The sequence below is a fragment of the Stegostoma tigrinum genome, chromosome 24 (genome assembly GCF_030684315.1).
Source record: "Stegostoma tigrinum isolate sSteTig4 chromosome 24, sSteTig4.hap1, whole genome shotgun sequence".
Taxonomy (NCBI): Eukaryota; Metazoa; Chordata; class Chondrichthyes; order Orectolobiformes; family Stegostomatidae; genus Stegostoma; species Stegostoma tigrinum.
The window spans coordinates 33,039,713-33,060,481 of record NC_081377.1 but is presented as its reverse complement, the minus strand read 5'-3'; the positions used below and the strand labels follow the sequence as shown (position 1 = coordinate 33,060,481).

General features: G+C 41.5%; 1 protein-coding gene across 1 annotated transcript in view; it reads left to right on the top strand.

The window, feature by feature from the left end:
* wdtc1 (WD and tetratricopeptide repeats 1) overlaps positions 1–20,769 on the top strand; it is a 43,961-nt gene that overhangs the window by 1,224 nt on the left and 21,968 nt on the right. The window contains exons 2-10 of the mRNA XM_048558075.2: positions 1,183–1,379; positions 1,584–1,667; positions 2,235–2,281; positions 2,424–2,535; positions 3,064–3,251; positions 3,826–4,008; positions 5,284–5,378; positions 6,706–6,821; positions 8,365–8,440. Of these exons, the coding sequence (XP_048414032.1) occupies positions 1,332–1,379; positions 1,584–1,667; positions 2,235–2,281; positions 2,424–2,535; positions 3,064–3,251; positions 3,826–4,008; positions 5,284–5,378; positions 6,706–6,821; positions 8,365–8,440 (949 nt within the window). The 5' untranslated portion in view covers positions 1,183–1,331. The remainder of the gene's footprint in view (positions 1–1,182; positions 1,380–1,583; positions 1,668–2,234; positions 2,282–2,423; positions 2,536–3,063; positions 3,252–3,825; positions 4,009–5,283; positions 5,379–6,705; positions 6,822–8,364; positions 8,441–20,769) is intronic.

Genomic DNA, 20,769 nt, shown 5'->3' with positions numbered 1-20,769 from the left:
ACCTCTTCATTGTCAAAAATCATTCTTGCTTATTGTTGAATAAATTGATTGACCCACCCTCACTGTTTTCTAGGGCTGGTGCTGCTGGGAGAATTCCACAGCCAAACTACTTTGAGAGAAAAAGACACTCCATCTTTCAAGAGACACTTCTTTTTGTTAAATTATATTCCTAAATTCTAATCTCTTACAAAGGGAAAAATGCTCTCTAAATCCACCTTGTTGTCCCCCCACAACTTTGTATGTTTCAATAAGATTACCTCTCATATATTGGAAACGCCAGTTTACAATAATATGCCTAACCTATTTAACCCTGGGAATGATTGAGTGAGTTAACCTTATTTTAACTGCTTTTAATGTAATATTAATTTTCAAATAAGCAGCCAAAATTGTACATGTACTTCAGACATGGCCTCACCCAGGCCCTGTGTAGCTGTAGTCAAACCTCTCTACTTCTATGTTCCATTTCCCTTGCAACAAATGATAACATTCCATTTACCTTCTTTGTCACTTCCTGTGCTTGCATACTAACTTCTTGTAGTTCAGACATGTGGACAACCAAGCCTCTGTCCTAAAGAATTCTTCAATCTCTTCCCCAACCCATCCCCCAATTAAATAATTTTCGACCTTCCTTTTTTTTTAGAAAGTGCCAGATTGAACAAGAGCCCTCCAGACTACCTTTGTAATTGTTCTCTTTCTCTCCTCCACATTCAGCCCCCCAAACTCCCACTGTGTTGACTGCCCTCCACCCATATCCTTGGGCTATCATCTCTTCAGGTCTGCCTTCTCCCAATAGCCCAATGAACACCCCTCAGTCTACTGGCTCTCAATCTTATATTGTCAATTCTTGGAAAAATCCCTCATTAGGCTTCATTCTGACCAAACCACCTTCCATCCTCTTTCAATCCCAAGATCTCTGGATTTGTCCAATTCAGACTTCTTAATTTCTATTGCTGTAATTTTGTTGGCTGCCTAAGCCTTAAACTCTGGAATCCCCACTAATCTTTTCCACTTACAGTTTTAAAATAGCTCTTTGACCAGCATTTTCATGTTAATGCTACTGTAAAGCTCCTTGGGAAATTTTATTAAAGTGCTATATAAATGCATGTTATTGTTGTCTTAGTGATGTGTGCTATTCCCCACTGATAATGGAATATTTTTGGATTCTCTCCTGTCTTTTTTCAGATTCCTGTGCTGTGTTGTGCTGTTCCTTGCCAGGATTAAATGTGGACTATTTCTGTATTTCTGCACTCTGTGTAAAACTGGGTGTTAATCGACAGCACAGTGAGAAGCAGCAGAGCCGATCTATCCTGTGACCTTCTGTGCTAAGAGCAATGGAGCCACTTAACATAACGAAGGACATTATCCAGCGGCAGATAAAGGTGCTAAGTGTGTTCCTGGTCTAGTTTGTGCATGTTGTAGTGTGAACTGTGTCAAGGAGGGTAGAGATTTGCAGCTGGTGCTGTTGAGAGGATGACGCCTGCTTCTAAAGTGTTAGGTGGTGTGGGTGGGTGGGCCAAGTTTGGTGATTGGAAAAATGGAAGATGAACCTTGTCTGCATCTTACACTGTCTCTTGTGCCTATAGGAAAGGAACACTCTCCAATTTGAACGCCGATATCATGTCATTGATCCATTCATCAAGAGACTGGGCCTGGAGTGTGAGCTGGAGGTGAGATGTATGAACTCCCAGCGCTGCTAGCCTTGCTAAAACATAGATGATTAAATGCATGGCATGTGAAATCTATTGGCTTTTTTCTGTGCTGTAACATTTAGTGCACCATGGCCAGCTTTTTGAAAGGACTATGTAAATGGTTCCATTCCACTATACTTCTCCCAAAGTGCTGTAGGTTTTCCCCTCTACAAGTATTTACAAATTTCCTTTTGAAAATTGCCATTGAATCTGCTTCAGCCTCCCTTTTCAGATAGTGTAGTCTAGATCCCAACGTACTATGAATTTATCATCTCATGGTCTGTCTGATTCTTTTATTTGTCATCTTAAATCTGTCTTGTCCAGTTACCAATCCTGCCACTGGAAGCAGTTTCTCACTGTCACTTCTGTCAAAACTATTCAAAATACATCTGTTAAAGCTGTCAATAAGCACTTGTTCCAATTGGAATGATCCAGCTCCTGTTCTTCATAGACTCCAATGTTGTTGTGTTGCAATGTATATTTATAAGCTGTAGGTGTCGGTTTGATATCTGAGTCTTATTCCTGGTCTTTCTTTCTGTTCCATAGGGTCACTCTGGGTGTGTAAACTGTCTTGAATGGAACGAGAAGGGCGAGTAAGTAATGCCCCCCCCCCCGCCGACTTACCTCTTTCAAGTGCACTCAGTGTCTCTTTCACTACCATCACTACTCCTCACTCTGAAGCTCCAGCCTCTGTGTGACTACTTGCAGACATTCATTCTCTCTTTGTAATTGTAGTTTGTTGGCCTCCGGATCAGATGATCAACATGCCATTCTCTGGGATCCCTTCAGCTGCAAGAAACTGCTGACCATGCACACTGGACACACGGCCAACATATTCACGGTGAAGGTATTTACTTACAGTTACTGCAATTAGTAAACTTTGTATTCTTATTGGATTGTTTTGATTCTTGGATACAATGTTAGCATGGCTGACATTTGTTGACCATCCCTAATTCTCATTAAACTTATTGACTCTCTAGCTCATTTGAGGGCTGTTGAGAGTTCACCACATTGCTGTGGGTCTGGATTCACAAGTCGGTCAGGCCAGGTAAGGGTGGCAGATTTCCTTCTGGAATGTAGTCCTATGTCTTTGTTTTATGTAGTTTCACCTTGAAGGTTGAATCCTGTTGTGCAAACTGTAGAGAAGATTTTTCAAGTCTTATGTTTGCTGTAGGTTTTATTTTCTATGTTGCTCCTATCTCTGGGACTGGATGGAACAGCTTTGACCCTTAACTTGAAGTTATTTGAAACTGGAACACTGTTAGAATAACTGTTCCTGCATCCACTTGCAAATTCTACTTCCCTTCACTGCTTGCTATATGTTGGGACGGCTGGAGATTCCTGCTTTTTTTTTATATAATTTCCTTTTTTCCAGTTCCTTCCTCACTCAAACGACCGCACATTGATTACTGGAGCTGCTGACTCCAAGGTGCATGTCCATGACTTGACAGTAAAGGAAACCGTTCATATGTTTGGCGAGCACACCAACCGTGTGAAGCGAATTGCAGCTGCTCCCATGTGGCCTAACACATTCTGGAGTGCGGCAGAGGATGGAACAGTCCGGTATGTGATGAAAGTGCAGGCTACTTTCCTGTGATTGTCTGCAGCTTGTAGTAGTAACTCTACAGCCACTTTTATTGTAACACTTTGTAGCATGAGAGAGACATCCATACTGCCTAACTTGTTGTCCATGTCACTCCGTGTTGAATTTTAAGACTGTATTAGGTTTGATATGTCTTTGTACTAGAGTCTCATTACCAGTCCTCTGTTACTACCAGAGGCCCCACGATTTACATGCTGAAAGTGTGGGATGTTTTCTGTAGATGACTGCCATTTCTGTTTTATGAGCACCCCACCTCAATTCATGAGCCATAAGCACTGAATGTTACTGCAGTTTCCATGCAGCATTTGTAACATCAAGGCCAAATGCAATCTTCTAGACTTTAGAAGGCATTGGGGCATGTGGCTAAAAGTTTGAACAAAGATGTGAATTTTTTTAAGTAGAACTTTAAGAGAAATGAAATAGAAAGAGGGGCAAAGGGATCACTATGGAGCAAGACAGTGTCACAAAGGAGCAGTTGATAGCAGTATTTGCCTTCAGTTCTGTTAATGCACCATCTTTCCTTTCATCTTGCAGGCAGTATGACCTGAGAGAGAGCAGTAAGCGTTCACAGGTACTGGTGGACCTCACTGAATACTGCGGGCAGCACGTGGAAGCTAAATGCCTAGCCATTAATCCTCAGAACAATAATTATCTTGCTGTCGGGGCAAGTGGTCCCTTTGTGCGAGTCTATGACATTCGTATGATTCACAATCACAGGTAGGACGGAAGCAGCTGGTACAGTGACAGCAATGTGTGCAAGCTGTTCAGAATATTCCATTTTGAAAATGCTCTTTCACCCAGCAATTGTAATTTACAAATGTCATAATTTCACAAATAATAAATTTGCTTCAACTGAGTATTGGAGAACCCATTATTGTAGTAATTACAAGTGCGGTGCCCCAAATATCACCTTGGACTGCCAGTGCAATTTTGGGATCTCTGGCTTGGAGAGTGAAATACTCCTATTATAAGGCTCAGAAGAATGTGTCTGCTGTTTTGACAGTTGATCCTCTTAAAATTGGTTTGAGCAATATCAGAAAAACACGATGCCCAGTATGTCTGCCTACAGGTTTTTGGGTGTACAAGATTCTGGATTATGCTTATTAAATACCCAAACTGAATTCCCAGTTGTTTAGATTGCCTCTGTCTCCTGTCCTGAAATTTATAACAAAGCCCTGTGTTGTTTTTTTTCCCCCAAGTTTTCTGGGCTTTTGCTTCTTGAGACACTGGCTGTACTTGCCTCCCTCCAGTGTAATTATTTGTGTATGTGCCTAGAAAGTGAGTGTTGACACACAATCTCATTAGGGCTTCACGTTTTGAGCTTAGTGCTCTTCTCACTGAATACAGGGCTAACTAGACCTTTGATCATTTTCTGCTCTCCCTGACCCAGAACATTTAAACCAGTTCTCACAGACAAACGACTTAGTCGTGGCCTGAGATGCGAATCTTTAAACTTGTGTTAAATCTGTCATTCATAACTACAAAAAAAACTAAATATTCTGAAGCTATCACTGAAGCCCTAAAACTGTTTGGTGGAGTTAATGAATGTCCCATTAACATTTGAATTGATGGTTCTTCTTCAGGTTTGACTTTGTCAAGAAGAAATCCCTATTCTAGGTTGGCTTCAGGCATAGAAGGGAGAGGGTCAAGAGCAAGAGGGAGAGAGGTGAAGTAGTTCATCTTGTTCTTTCTCTTGTGTCTGATGTCATTGCCACCTCCTTTGCTCTAGGTGTCGGAGGTATTGCATTCTGGTATCATGGGCAGATCTGCTCCCTCCCATTTATCATCAGTGTATAAGCCGGTGTCACACTGCAGCGTTTGAATCACAGTTCATGATCAGTAGATTTGCTTAAAGTAAGATTTGGGTTAAAGAAATTTCTGTCAATTGAATGGAGGATTGCAACAGTTTCTTTTAGCTGATTTGTTCTCATTGTTGCCTCAAGTCTTTGGCCTGGGTTGTGTGTAACCATTTGTTACTTTGCTTTTTGACAGAAAAGCAGCAAAGCAGAGCTCAATCCCTGGGTTGCACACATTTTGCGACAGGTACAAGTCTGTGCCAGATGGAGCTGTTCAGTATTATGTGGCAGGTATGCTGCGTTCTGTTTTGATGCATGTATTCAGATGTGTTCACAGGCCTCAAAGTTTTTTCTTTTTTTTGATTCTTTGTGTTGTATTAGCAGGCCTTGTCATGTATCTGCTGGATTCTGATAATGTACCTAAAGAAATCCTAACCCAGTCTAGAACAAAACCAAGTTTCTAGCTTTACACTGAACAGGTAGAGGTTGTAGATAATGGAGAGATAGTATGTTCTGCATTATAGAAATCAAAGTCCCTCGGGCAGTTTCAACACTTGTGGCGGGATTGGCTTCATAAAATCTGATATCTGATGTGAAGCTTCGTCAAGCCAAAGGATCACTGGACTCAACATTAACTGTTTTTCCCTCTACAGATGTTGCCAGGCCTGCTGAGTTTCTCCAGCAGTTTCTATTTTTGTCCTCACCAGTAGCCCAATGACCAGCGCACATGCACACACGCTTCCTGTAACTCAATTCCATCAGTAGTTTTGATTAAAATGAGTCTTCAATGGACACTTTGCAATGTATCTTTAATAGTATACGTCCCCTGGTGTTTCACAGATTGTAGAAGGAACATAGGGTAAGCATGTGCCAGGGAGTGAGAGTAGCTAAAAGTTTTGGGTTTGAAATTCTTAAGAACGAGAATGGTAGAAGTTTATTGGAACCATTTTGTGCGTGTAAAAGTGTAGGAAATAATTGTTTGTGCTGACCATTGTGTATAGGTCATGTTCAAAAGATGCTAATTCTCTTCTGGAACAGGCTGCTATTAGAATAGGGATGTGCTCATGGGTTTCCTTGTGGTGCCAGTCAAAGGTGAATGAGAGGATGTGCCATATGTGCCAGTGTCACTAAAAGATAAAGCCTCCAACTAATCTGTTAATCCAACAGTAATTCCCCTTTGACCCTGATAATATTACATACTTCTGCTATGTACCTTTTAAAGATTTTTGCATCGCAATTATTTATTATCAAAGTCACAGTTGAAACTTGAACCACTGGGGAAATTATGTAACTACCTCTTCTGAGCAGAGATATCCAGGCCCCTAATTCTCCATTCCTGTGATCACTTCAACAATATCAATGCCAGAAAGTGCATGTTTGGAACCTGAAAGAGGCTATTTAATCCTCTTAGAGTTGAATAGCTTCTCTTGCTGTTGAGTATCTCGTCACTATTGTCACTGAGTGTGCTCAGCCTACTTGAGATTGTCCAGCTATTAAAAACATTTTAGTGTTCTGTAGTTTCTGGTTAATTCTCCGTCTCTCTCTTTCTGTCTGTTTTTCTCTCTCTGTCTCTCTCTCTCTCTCTCTCTCTTTCTGTCTCTCTGTCTTTCTTTTGCAGGTCATCTCCCAGTGAAACAGCCTGATTATAACAATCGCCTCCGTGTGCTTGTAGCCACTTATGTAGCCTTCAACCCTGATGGAACTGAGCTTTTAGTCAACATGGGAGGGGAGCAGGTAGGACAGAGGGCAATTTGTTATCTTAATGTCAAAGGCATTCTGGAAACAGGTTAGGCTGTATTTGTGTACTTTATGTTACGGCCTTGTACATAGGGTGGACGGTGCTTTTTTTGACTCTGTTCCTGTGGAAGCGATCCCTCATTGCATCCACCTCAGGCCTTGTGAGCAGCAAGGCACTGCCCTCATCACTATGCCACCCTACATCCACTCAAAACCCTGTAGAATACACCTTATTTTTCATTCCCCTCAATCTAAACCTGTGATTTGAATACATTGAGGTAATGAATGGATGTAAGATAAATAGTGTGTTAAAGGAATATGATGAGTAATTGCTCAGATATTCAATAAAATATCACTGCGTAGTTCTTTTAAAATTTCTAGGCAAACTAGGGTCTGCTTGTACCTTGGGTATAAGTAGAAATAAATGCCATTGGCTAATAAATTTTCAATCGAACAAAAAGTTTAAAGAAAACCTGCTATATTTGTTGTAATTTCATGTGATATAATAGATACTGGCCACATGAAAGCAAATGCCCTCCGACTCCCTGCTTTGTGCTGCCCTCACAGGCATAATTTAGTCCCTAATTAAGTCCAATTGTTAATCAGCAGCAGAGCACTTGCTGTGGAATGTTAAGATGGAAACAGACACAAATTGAAAATTTACCACGAGTGGAAATCATTAAGCACTTGCTGCAGATCTTAAATTGGACTCTGCTTAAGTGCCCTCTGAAATGGCTTAATGAAGCATTCTGTTCAAAAACAATTGGGCACAGACAATAAATTCTGGCCCAGCCGGTGACCCACATCCCATGAATGAATTAATAATTTCCTGTATGAACTGTAGTGTCTCTCCCATTCAAATCCTCCAACTTTTAGACATTCTCCCCTCCACCCTGTACAGTAGCTTCGGGCCTATTCTTGATCTGATCTGTGCTAGAGTTCCATTGTGAATATCAATGATAAGGAGAAGATGCAGATTTGATAACCATTACTTTCATAAACTTAGAGCTTTTTATGGTAGAGGAGATGCTGAGAAGGGGAGTTCCAGCAAATGGTGGTAAGTTGACTGAAGGAGTAGTGACTGATAATGCAGCAGGAAAGGAGAAAGTAGGCAAGTATTGAAGAAAAGTACACAGTTTGATAAAGATGACAGGGCATTTGCCAAATTTTGTCTGAGAAGGGCTTAAATTTTGTTTAATATTTTTCCCCTGGAGCTCAAGGTACTGAAAATAAGAACAGGAAGCACTATAAGTGCATTTTTATATTTTTCTGAAGTGAAATCTTTTCAAGTAAAATTTGTTAATGTCAAATCTTTCAACTAACTGAAAATTAACTTATCTCCAACTTGTGCACTGATTATTCTGGAAAACTTTCATTTGAAGCTGTCTGACAACATCTCAATTTTCAAGAATGCAACATGACTTTAAGCAAGGATTGCCTCTAGTTGATTTAACGTGAAACTACACTAGACTGGTTTGGTTTTGTAACTGAATTGTACAAGTTAATTCATGGCAAGAAAATGAATTTCTCTTATTTACAGGTCTACTTGTTTGACCTGACGAATAAGCAGAAACCCTACACTTTTCTGCTACCCAAGAAGTGCCACTCTTCTACTGGTGAGTTACATAATGTATGCATTATCTGTGGCATTTAAAGGGACAGTGCATGTTATGCACCACAGTACTGGCCCAGCTTTCTTCATCCTCTCTGTATTTCTGATATCCTTTGAAAAATGTTTTTCTACAAAATCTGGGACTGAAGTGATTTTTCCTGGACCCTGCCATAACTGGTGGCTTGAACGGGTGAATTTATAAAGCACTTTTCCCGACCACTGAACATCTGAAAGCACTTTACTTTCTCAAGTATAGTTAGTTACTGTTGTATGTAGGAAACATAGTGGCTACTTTGCATACAGCAAGCTCCACCAACAGAAATGAGTTAATAAACAGTTAACAGTGTAGAGCTGGAGGAACACAGCATGTCAGGCAGCATCAGAGGAGCAGGAAAGTTGATGTTTTGGGTTGAGACCCTTTTTCGGAAAATCTAAAGGGTCCTGATCCGAAACATCAACTTTCCTGCTCGTCTGCTGCCTGGCCTGCTGTGCTCCTCCAGCTCCACACTGTATTATCTCTAACTCTAGCATCAGCGGTTCTTACTATCTCTAATAAACAAAATCTGTTTTTTGTTTTTGATTGAGAGAAATTTTGACCTAAACAGTGGGGATAACTCCCCAATCATCTTCAAAATAGTGCCATTGGACCTTTTCTATTCACCAAGCCATTTTACCGTCACATCTTGAAAGGGAATAAAGGGCAGCGAATCAGAAGAGGGCAGTAAACAAGCAGGTTTGTTTGCTTGTTCATTGGATATGGCTACATCTGGCTAGGCTAGCATTAATCACCTATCCCTAATTTCCATGCAGAAGGTGGTGTTGGTGGTGAATTAAGGGCAAAGTAGATTAAAGAAGTGCAGACCAGAGCTGGATAATTGAGACAATATTCTCTCAGAAGTAATGAGAGAGATCAATTATTAAACATCAAAAATCTGTGCCTCCATCAGCTTTGAAGCAGAGTCTTAATGGACCCAATGTTAACTTTGTTTCTCTCCACAGATGCTATCAATCTGCTGTGTTTCTCCAGCATTTTCTGTTTTTATTTCAGATTTCTACTGTCTGCAGTATTTTGCTTTTAAGGTGTGGTGAATAGTTTAAGATGGAGGTGCTTGCAAGCAGCCTGTTACTGTGGTGTAAATTCTTCAAAAAAATTGCAGATCAGCACAAAATGTGATTTTAAATATAGGATTGGCTTATATCCGCCCTCTGCTTCTCTATCCCTGCTAAACCTGAACAGTACAAAGTCTTCAATTCATGCACTATATCACACATGGTTGTTGAGTTTAATAGAAAATGTCTTGCTGAGTAGCTAACCTCAATGGGCAAAAATATTTGAAAAATATAGGCCTTTCCAGGATTAAGTGACCGGCACTGAAACCAGGGACAAAAGATCACAGTGAATTTGGATGAAAGCCCATCAATCCATTTTGTCTAATTTATTCGGAGTATCAACTCTGCTGTCCCTCAGCTGGACAGACAGGCAAAACCTTTATTTTGGCAGCTCTGATAACTTCGTATCCTCAACGTGGCACCGGGTTGCCTAGAAGGTATTTAAGACCAGGAGTCAGAATTGGAACTCTAATCTTATGACCCAGATTTTGAGTGCTACCCACTGAGCCAGGCTGACATTCCAGTTGAACAAAAGTTTGGTGTAGTAGGGAATAATTTTGTCAGCGGGTCAGCATGTGTTATGTGAGAGCCATTTGCAAAGTATTTTCAACCTGACAGCTTTTGTGCATTTATTTCCTTCTGTAAGGCTCTATTAAATAGCAAGTGCCAGTAATAATACTGGAAACACCAGTCAGTCTATTTTCCGTAAGGAGAACAGACAAGTTGCATTTCGATTATAGTCACTTAGTGGCTGGGTCATGAAAGTTTTGATGATACTGTAAGTTTTAGTTTTGGGAAATTGACCTGCCAGGGGCAGCACTTACAAAAATTGACACTGGCATAGTATTTTGGATACTTCTGAGTCTTGAACTTCTCCGTGTATTTAATTCTATTTGTATCCAGAATGTGAACTTTGATCTTATGCTCAAACCTGTTGAAAGAACTATCCACATGCAGAGCTGTCCAGTGTTTGGGTCAGAGAAGGAAATAACTGGTACACTAAGGAGCCATCATTCCCGGTTGTGTACAAATTTAACACTCGCTTCTCAGGACAGCACTTTGTGCATGACAGCTAGCCTCAGTGGCACAACAGAGGATAAGGCAATGTTTTTGCTCCTGAACACAACCAAAATCAAAATACTGCAGATGCTAGGCATCTGACATAAAATGAAAAATAGCTGCAAATGAACAGCTTGCCAGACTGCCTGTCTGAGGAAGAAATTAGTCTGTTCTGTTCCCTGCCTTGAAGTTGGAAACTTTTAGAAATTTTCAGCAATTTTTATTTAAATGAAGGGTAACAGCAAGGAAAGTTCATGGGGGAAGAAATGGGAAATTTTTTTGAGTTGATACAAGAGACCAATAAATGATATTACTGGTTTTAGGAGGAGTAAGAAAAGAGGCCTAATGAGAGAAATAAATGTGGCACAGAGTGAGCATTGTTGAAGGGGTTTCCAAAAAAATAAAAATGGAATTGTCATGTATGTCATTTTGGACACTGGACACGATCAAATTAGGAACAGCAATCTCTACTGCAGCATGTGGGGACACTGGTATAGACAGAAATGTGATTTGATTGTGCTATGGCATGTGGAGATAATGGAGAAGGGGAGAACTAGTATTGGGTTCTGTTAGTGTGCCGTCTGTGATTTATAGCTTGCTGACGTCAGGCAAGGGAATGACACTGACTGCAGGATTCGGGGAAGAACTGTACTGCCATAAGCAGTGTTGCAGCAGCAATGCTTGCAATCAGCATGAAGCAGTCTTTGATAATAAAATGTGAGGCTGGATGAACACAGCAGGCCAAGCAGCATCTCAGGAGCACAAAAGCTGACGTTTCGGGCCTAGACCCTTCTTCAGAGAGGGGGATGGGGAGAGGGAACTGGAATAAATTTATTCCAGTTCCCTCTCCCCATCCCCCTCTCTGATGAAGGGTCTAGGCCCGAAACGTCAGCTTTTGTGCTCCTGAGATGCTGCTTGGCCTGCTGTGTTCATCCAGCCTCACATTTTATTATCTTGGAATTCTCCAGCATCTGCAGTTCGCATTATCTCTGAAGCAGTCTTTGATATGAGTTGTTTTAGGGAACTGGGGAAATGTAAATTTTATACTTGCTCTCCAAGGAAAGGGCAAGAGAGATATTCTTCGTAGCAATCAGTTTAACATCGGAAAGTAGGAAGTCTATTGGACCCAATTTTTAAGGATGTAATGAGTGGCACAGTGGCTCAGTGGTTAGCACTGTTGCCTCAGCAACAAGGACCCTGGTTTGATTCCACCCTCAGGCAATTGTGCAAACTCCCACGTACAGTGGAAGATTGTTTGTTTGTTTGTCTGTCTGTCCGTCCCTGCCCCACCCCCACTGGCCATGGGAAATGCAGGGTTACAAGGATAGGGAGGAGGGTTGGACTAGACTCAATGGGCCAAACGGCATGGATGTCATGATTCACTAATTGTATTGCTACCTTTTGTATACTTAATTGTTAGTTGGAGAAGCATTGGGTTAAATGGAAGTGTCTATGGATTTGTTAAAAGTAACTTGTATCTAATTTACACAATTGAATTATTTGGAGTAACAGAAGATTCGAGATGGTAATGAAGATTTTTTATATTTGGAATTTTAAGACATTTGATAAAATATCTTAACAGAATTATGCAAAAAATAGAAGTACGTGGAATAGTAATGTGGCTGGCTGAATGTATAATTATCTATGGTATAGAAAGCAGAGAGTTGCATTTTTTTGTTTTCACTGAAAGGGAAATATACAGTGTGGTCCATTTATCTGGTATGGGGATATACCTACAAGAGAAGGAGCAAAACTTGACCTACCCTTGTAAAATAACGCAGGGCTGGCAACTGAGGTGTCAGTCGGGGAGCACTTTGGGGCCAGTGACCGTAATTCTATTTGTTTTAAAATAGTGATGGAAAAAGGATACATCTAATCTAAAAGTTCTAAATTGGAGGAAGACCAATTTTGACAGTATAAGGCAAGAACTTTCAAAAGTTGATTGGGGGTGGATATTTGCAGGTAAAAGGATGGCTGGAAATGGGAAGCATTCAAAAATGAGAGTCCAGAGACAGTGTTTCTATTAGGGTGAAGGGCAAGACTGGTAGGAGCAGGGAATGCTGGATGACTAGAGAAATTGAGGTTTTCAAGAAAAAGAACGGAGCGTATGTCAGAGATAGGCAGTAGGGATTGAGTGAATCCTTAGAGCATAATGGCAGTAGGAGTATACTTAAGAGGGAAATCAGGGCAAAAAGGGGACATAGCTTTGGAAAATAGGGTTAAGGAGAATGCAAAGGGATTCTACAAATACATTAAGCACAAAAGAGTAACTAGGGAACAAATAGGCCCCCTTAAAGTTCAGCAAAGCCACCTATGCATGGAACTGCAAGATAATGAGTATTTTGCATCAGTGTTTACTGTGGAGAAGGATATGGAAGCTAGAGAACTTGAAGAAACAAATAACAACATCTTGAAAAATGCCCATATTACAGAGAAGGTGGTACTGGATGTATTAAAACGCATAAAGGTTTTTTAAAAAGTCTCCAGGACCTGATCAGGTGTACCCTGGAACTATGTGGAAGCTTAGGGAAGTGATTGCTGGGCCACTTGTTGAGATATTTGTAACATCAGTAGCCATGGGTAGGGTGCCAGAAGACTGGAGGTTGGCTGATGTCGTGCCACAATTCAAGAAAGGTGGTCAGGAAAAGTCAGGGAACTATAGACTGGTGAGCCTGTCATCAGCAGTAGACAATTTGTTGGCGGGATACTGAGGGGCAGGATTTACGTGTGTTTGGAAAGGCAAGGACTGACTAGGGGTAGTCTACACGGCTTCATGCATGAGAAATTGTGTCTTACTAATTTGATTAATTCTTCAAAAGATTCAATGAAGAGGAGTGATGAAGGTCTGTATGGACTTCAGTAAGGTTATCAACGAAGTTCCATATGGTAGATTGGTTAGCAACGTTATATCATATGGAACACAGGCCGAGCTAGCCACTTGGATACAGATCTGGCTCGAAGGGAGGGGACAGGGTGGTGGTGGACGGTTGCTCTTCAGACTGGAGGCCTGTGACCAACGGTGTGCCACAAGGATTGGTGCTGGATCTGCTGCTTTTCATCATTTATATAAATGATTTGGATGTGAATGTACGAGGTATGGTTAGTAAGTACCGAGGAGTGGCAGATGGAATTTAATTTCAATAAATGTGAAGTGCTGCATTTTGGAAAGCAAATCACGGCAGGATTTATACACCTAATGGTAAGGTCCTGGGGACTGTTGCTGAACAAAGAAACTATGGAGCAAAAACAAAGTTGCTGGAAAAGCTCAGCAGGTCTGGCAGCATCTGTGAAGAGAAAATAGGAGTTAACGTTTTGGGACTGGTGACCCTTCCTCAACCTGGAGTGCAGAATTTGGAAACCTTGGAGTGCAGGTTCATAGTTTCTTGAAAGTGAGGTTGCAGGTAGACAAGGTAGTGAAGAAGGCATTTGGCATGCTTTCTTGTATTGGTCGGTGCACTGAGTGTAGGATTTGGGAGGGCATGTTGTAGCTGTACAGGACATTGGTTAGGTCACTTTTGAAATAGTGCATTCACTTCTGAAATCCCTGTTTTAAGAAGGTTGTTGAGGTTTGAAAGGGTTCAGTCAAGATTACAAGGATGTTACCCGGATTGGAGGGTTTGAGCGAGAGGGAGAGGTTGAATTGAACATACCGAATGGTATGTTGCCTCTCGGGTGCATGGGTCAAGGAAGTGTCAGATCGGCTGCAGAAGATTCTGAAGGGGGAGGGCGAACAGCCAGTTGTCGTGGTGCATGTAGGCACCAATGATATGGGTAGAAGACGGGATGAGTCCTACAAGCAGAATTTAGGGAGTTAGGAGCCAAGTTTTAAAAAGTAGGACCTCAGAGGTAGTGATCTCAGGATTGCTACCAGTGCCACCTGCTAGTCAGAGCAGAAATGAAAGAATAGCCAGGATGAATGTGTGGCTTGAGAGATGGTGCAGGAACGAGGAGTTTCAGATTTTTGGGACATTTTGACCGGTTCTGGGGAAGGTGGGACTATTACAAATTGGGTGGTCTACACCTGGGCAGTACTGGAACCAATGTCCTTGGGGGTGCTTTTGCTCACGCTGTTGGGGAGGGTTTAAACTAATGTGGCAGGGGGATGGGAACCAAATATTGGACAGGTTATTTGACAGAAAGGAGGTAGTAACTAAAGCCTGTAGGGAACTAGATAATGAAGTCAGCGTGACTAAAGGGAAGAGTAAGCAGAGAGCAGATGATGCACACAAAGGGACAGGTGGTCTGAGGTGCATTTGTTTCAATGCGAGAAGTGTAGTAGAAAAGGCAGATGAACTTAGGGCTTGGATTGGTACCTGGGAATATGATGTTATTGCTATTACTGAGACTTGGTTGAGGGAAGGGCATGATTGGCAACTAGATGTCCCATGATATCGATGTTTCAGGCAGGATAGAGAGGGAGGTAAAAGGGGTGGAGGAGTTGCGTAACTAGTCAAAGATAATACCACAACTGTACTGAAGGAGGGCACTAGGGAGGACTCGAGCAGTGAGGCAATATAGGCAGAACTCAGATAGGAAGGGTGCAATAACAATGTGGGGACTGTACTACAGGCCTCACAACAGCAAGTGTGAGATAGAGGTACAAATATGTAAACAGATTATGGAAAGGTGTAGGGTGGTGGTGATGGGAAATTTTAATTTTCCCAACATTGACTGGGATTCACTTAGTATTAGGGGTCAAGATAGAGCAGAATTCGTAAGGAGCATCCAGGAGGATGTAGAGCAGTATGTAAATAGTCCAACTGGGGAAGGGGCCATACTGGACCTGGTGTTGGGGAATGACCCAGGCCAGGTGGCTGAAATTACAGTAGGGGATGACTTATGAAATTATGGTCACTATTTCTAAAGTTTTACAATACTCATGGACAAAGATGAGAGTGGTCCTAAAGGAAGAGTTCTAAACTGGGGGAAGGCCAACTATACCAAAATTCGGCAGGATCTGGAGAATGTAGATTGGGAGAAACTGTTTGAAGGTAAATCCACATTTGATATGTGGGAGGCTTTTAAAGAGAGTTTGATTAGCATGCAGAAGAGACATGTTCCTGTGAAAATGAGGGACAGAAATGGCAAGATTAGGGAACCATGGATGACAGGTGAAATTGTGAGACTAGCTAAGAGGAAAAAGGAAGCATACGTAAGGTCTAGGCGACTGAAGATAGATGAAGCTTTGGAAGAATATCGGGAATATGGGGCGAATCTAAAACAAGGAATTAAGAGGGCTAAAAGGGGACATGAGATATCTTTGGCAAATGTGGTTAAGGAAAATCCCAAAGCCTTTTATTCATATATAAAGAACAAGATGGTAACTAGAGAAAGGATTGGCCCACTTAAGGGCCAAGAAGGAAAGTTAAGGGTTGAGTTGGAGAAAATAGCTGACATTCTTAACAAGTACTTCGCATTGGTATTCGCCAAGGAGAGGGATTCAATGGATGTTGAGGTTAGGGATAATGTTTGATTACTCTCGGTCAAGTCGGCATAAGGAGGGAAGAAGTGTTGGGTATCGTAAAAGGCATTAAGGTGGACAAGTCCCCAGCTCCGGATGGGATATATCCCAGGTTATTGAGGGAAACGAGAGAGGAAATAGCCGGGGCCTTGACAGATATCTTTGCAGCATCCTTAAACACAGGTAAGGTCCCAGAGGACTGGAGAATTGCTCTGTTGTCCCTTGTTTAAGAAGGGTAGCAGGGATAATCCCAGGTAATTATCGACTGGTGAGTCTGACGTCAGTGGTAGGGAATCTGCTGGAGAAGATACTGAGTGATAGGATCTATTTACATGTGGAAGAAAATGGGCTTCTCAGTGATAGACAACATGGTTTTGTGCAGAGAAGGCCATGTCTTACCAACTGAATAGAATTCTTTGAGGACGTGACAGTTGATTGAGGGAAAGGCTGTAGATGTCATACACATGGACTTAAGTAAGGCATTTGAAAAGGTTCTCCATGGCAGGCTGATGGAGAAAGTGAAGTCGCATGGAGTCCAGGGTGTTCTAGCTAGATGGATAAAAAAACTGGTTAGGCAACAGGAGGCAGAGAGTAGTAGTGGAAGGGGGTTTCTCAAATTGGAGACCTGTGACCAGTGGTGTTCCACAGGGATCTGTGCTGGGACCACTGTTGTTTGTGATATATGTAAATTATTTGGAGGAAGGTGTAGGTGGTCTGATCAGCAAGTTTGCAGATGACGCTAAGATTGCTGGAGTAGCAGATAGTGAAAGGGACTGTCAGAGATCACAGCAGAATATAGATAGATTGGAGAGTTGGACAGATAAATGGCAGATGGAGTTCAATCTGGGTAAATGCCAGGTGATGTATTTTGGAAGATCTAATTCAAGAGCGAACTATACAGTAAATGGAAAAGTCCTGGGGAAGCTTGATGTACAGAGAGATCTGGGTGTTCAGGTCCATTGTTCCCTGAAGGTGGCAACGCAGGTCAATAGGGTGGTCAAGAAGGCATTCGGCATGCTTTCCTTCGTTGGATGGGGTATTGAGTACAAGAGTTGGCAGGTCATGTTACAGTTGTATAAGACTTTGGTTTGGCCACATTTAGAGTACTGCGTACAGTTTTGGTCGCCACATTACCAAAAGGATGTGGATGCTTTGGAGACGGTGCAGAGGAGGTTCACCAGGATGTTGGATATGGAGGGCGCTAGCTATGAAGAAAGGCTGAGTAGATTACGATTATTTTCATTAGAAAGATGGAGATTGAGGGGGGTCCTGATTGAGGTCTACAAAATCAAGAGGGGTATAGACTAGGTGGATAGCAAAAAGCTTTTTCCCCAGTGTGGAGGACTCAATTACTAGGGGTCATAAATTTAAAATGAGAGGAGTAAAGTTCATGGGAGATAGGCATGGAAAGTTCTTTACGCAGAGGGTGGTGGGTGCCTGGAACGTGTTGCCAGCAGAGTTGGTAGATGCAGACACGATAGTGTCTTTTAAGATGTATTTGGACAGGTGCATGGATGGGCAGGGAGCAAAGGGATACAGACCCTTAGAAAACAGATGACAGGTTTAGACAGAGGATCTGGATCGGCGCAGGCTTGGAGGGCCGAAGGGCCTGTTCCTGTGCTGTAATTTTCTTTGTTCTTTGACGGGGGCTATATTCCTCAGCGTTGGAGACTGAGGGGTGACCTTATAGAAGTTTATAAAATCATGAGGGGCATGGACAGGGTGAGTAGCTGTGGTCTTTTCTTTGGAGTAGGGAAGTCCAAAACCAGAGAGCATAGGTTGAAGGTGAGAAGAGAAAGATTTAATAGGGACCTAAGGGGCAACTTTCCATGGAATACACTGCCAGAGGAATTAGTGGAGACAGGTACTATTACAACATTTATAACATATTCGAATGGGTACATGAATAGGAAGGGTTTAGAGGGATATAGGCCAAATGCTGGCAAATGGGGCTAGATTTATATTAGATGTCTGGTCAGCATGGATGAGTTGGACTGACTGGTCTGTTTCCATGCTGTACAGCTTTGACTAAATTAATTTGTGTTGGGCATTTAGACATTTGAAAGTCAAATGAACCTGACAGTGTTTCATACAGTGAGCAAAATAGTTGCTGCTTTAGGAGGACATAGACTAGTGAACGGGGTAGGCATGCCACAGGTATAAATTAAGATAAATGAAAGTGGTACGCACTTTGAGAGGAATAACATGGAGAGATGACATAATCTAAATAGTGCTTTTTTAAAATCCCTAGCTCCTGCTTCAAATGTCAGAGATGACTGTTCCCACTCATATGATTTATTGAAACAACTTAAGTACTATATAAAGTTGCCCACCAGCTTTTTCTGTGCCAAGTAGAATAATTCTAACTTTTCCAAACTCTGGGGCAGCATGGTGGCTGAGTGGGTTAGCACTGCAGCCTCACAGGGTTCCTGAGGGTTATATTCACAAATCCTTGAGGTTTGCAAGCTGAATTGAAGTGATGCTAATGAAAGCATACCAGATACTTTGTCAGGGCTCAGGTGACACGATGATGCCTCTCTACCTCTGGGTCAGAGGTTTGGGTTCAAGTCTCACATGCTCCTGAGTTGTCATAACACACCTGAACACCTGGCACGATTAGGGTTAGTAGTCCACATTGTTATGATCCAATTTGATGGTAATACTAGACAGGTTCTTCATAAATACTCAGATACATAGTAAATACTAAAAGGCGCCTTTACACATCATTAATGTTAACCCTGAGCTGAGATATTTTATACACTTCTAGGTTGGGTGTCAAGATTCTTGGGCAGTTAAAGAAGATGTTTACTAGGTGCTAACCGAGATAAGAGAGTTCAAGTATGTGAAGAATCATAGAAGCCCTACATTGTGGAAGCTGGCCGTTCGGCTCTTTGTATCCACACCAACCCTCCAAAGATCCCACCTAGACCGACCCCCCCCCCCCCCCCCCCACCTTATTCCTGTAACCCTGCGTTCTTCATGGCTAATCCGCCTAACATGCACATTTTTGGTCTGTGGGAGAAAACCTAAGCCCCCAGAAGAAACTCTCTCAGACATTGGGAGGATGTGCAAACTCCATACAGAGAGTCTCCCAAAGGTGGAATCAAACCAAGATCCCTGGCATTGTGAGGCAGCAATACTAACCACTGAGCCACTGTGCTGCCCTAGAGATTAGAAAAGTTAGGATTATTCTCCTTGGCACAAAAAAATCCAGTGGGCAACCTAACAGTATTTGAGGTTTTTTTACAAATCATATAATGAGAGTGGTTATCTCTGACAATTGAAGCAGGACCTAGGAGTTTTAAAATAATTTTTAAAACCAGGAAAATGGGAGATTTGAAACTTACTGTGCAAAATAGTTAGGATCTGGAATCCATGATTTGAAAACGTGGAAGCAGATTCTGCAGGAATAGGTAAAAGCCGGACTTCTGTCAGAAAAGGGCGAATTTGTAGGATTATGGAGAAAGGGCTGCAAATGTTGGACTAGATTGAACAGCTGTTTCAAAGAAGATGCATAGAAGCAACAGCTGAAATGCCACCTCCGGTGCTGCAAAATTCCATATTTTCTGATCCAATTGTTATTATGCCTAACTATTAAGAACAGGAAGAGGGCATTCATTTAGAAAATGACTGATCTGTGCCCTCAACTCCATTTACCCGCCTTTGTTCCATATCCCTTTAAAATGCTAAGCAAACAAATTCTCCTTCCTAAGTTAAAATAAAGCTGTAATTGAGCTCCCCAAAATCAACAGCATACCCTGTAGAGGAGGGAGATATTCCAGATTCTACCAGTCCTGTGTGAAAGGTTACTTCCTGATTTCACTGTAAACAGCCTAACTCAATTAAGATTCTGTCCCGTCATGTTGCTGTATCTATCGGAGGAAATAATTTCACTGTATCTACTTTAGTAAATTATTTCAATACTTTAAACACCTGGATCAGATCATCTCTCAGTCCTCTATACTGCAGGGGCGAAAATGTCTAATCAATAAAAATCAAGATCTCATAATTTACAAAATGAAACATTATTATAATGCTGGTGATTTTTCACTGTTTCCTCTTGAGGCTAATAAGTACCTCCCGAGATGCAATAAAGCTGAACACATCACTCCAGGTGTGGTTTCACCAGGCCTTTTTAATACAACTAAATTATTTCTTTCCAGCCTCCTTAAGATAAATAAAACTGTATTCATCCTTTTAATTTTGTATTGTACCAGCTTTGAATTTTTGCATTCAGATCTCTTTGCTGTAAAGTTCCCGGTTTCTCTTCAAATAGAAGCTGGTCAGATTTATCTTTGAATCCAGAATGGATGACCTTGTTCCTCTCTCTATAATACTGTTTTGTCCGTTGACTTCAATTGTAATGCATCGTAGCTTTCTGCCGCCATCTGTACTTTATGCTATTGGAAAACTGGGATGTACAATCTGTAATCCTTCCTGCATAATTTATATAATGAAAAACTCAACTCATCCTGATAATTAATCTAAGAACTATCTTTTCTCTGTATATCTCATCTTCTTCCTTCTAATCAGATTTTCTTTAAATTAGCCAAAACTGTTGTTTTTAAAATTCCTCCCTTTCTTCCTTCCCAAGATTAGTATTACTAACCTTATAGTTTGTTCATGTGTGAAACATTGTCATATTTACTGCAGCCATTTTTAGAAGTAGCAATATAGCAGAAAACACTGGAAGTATTACTACT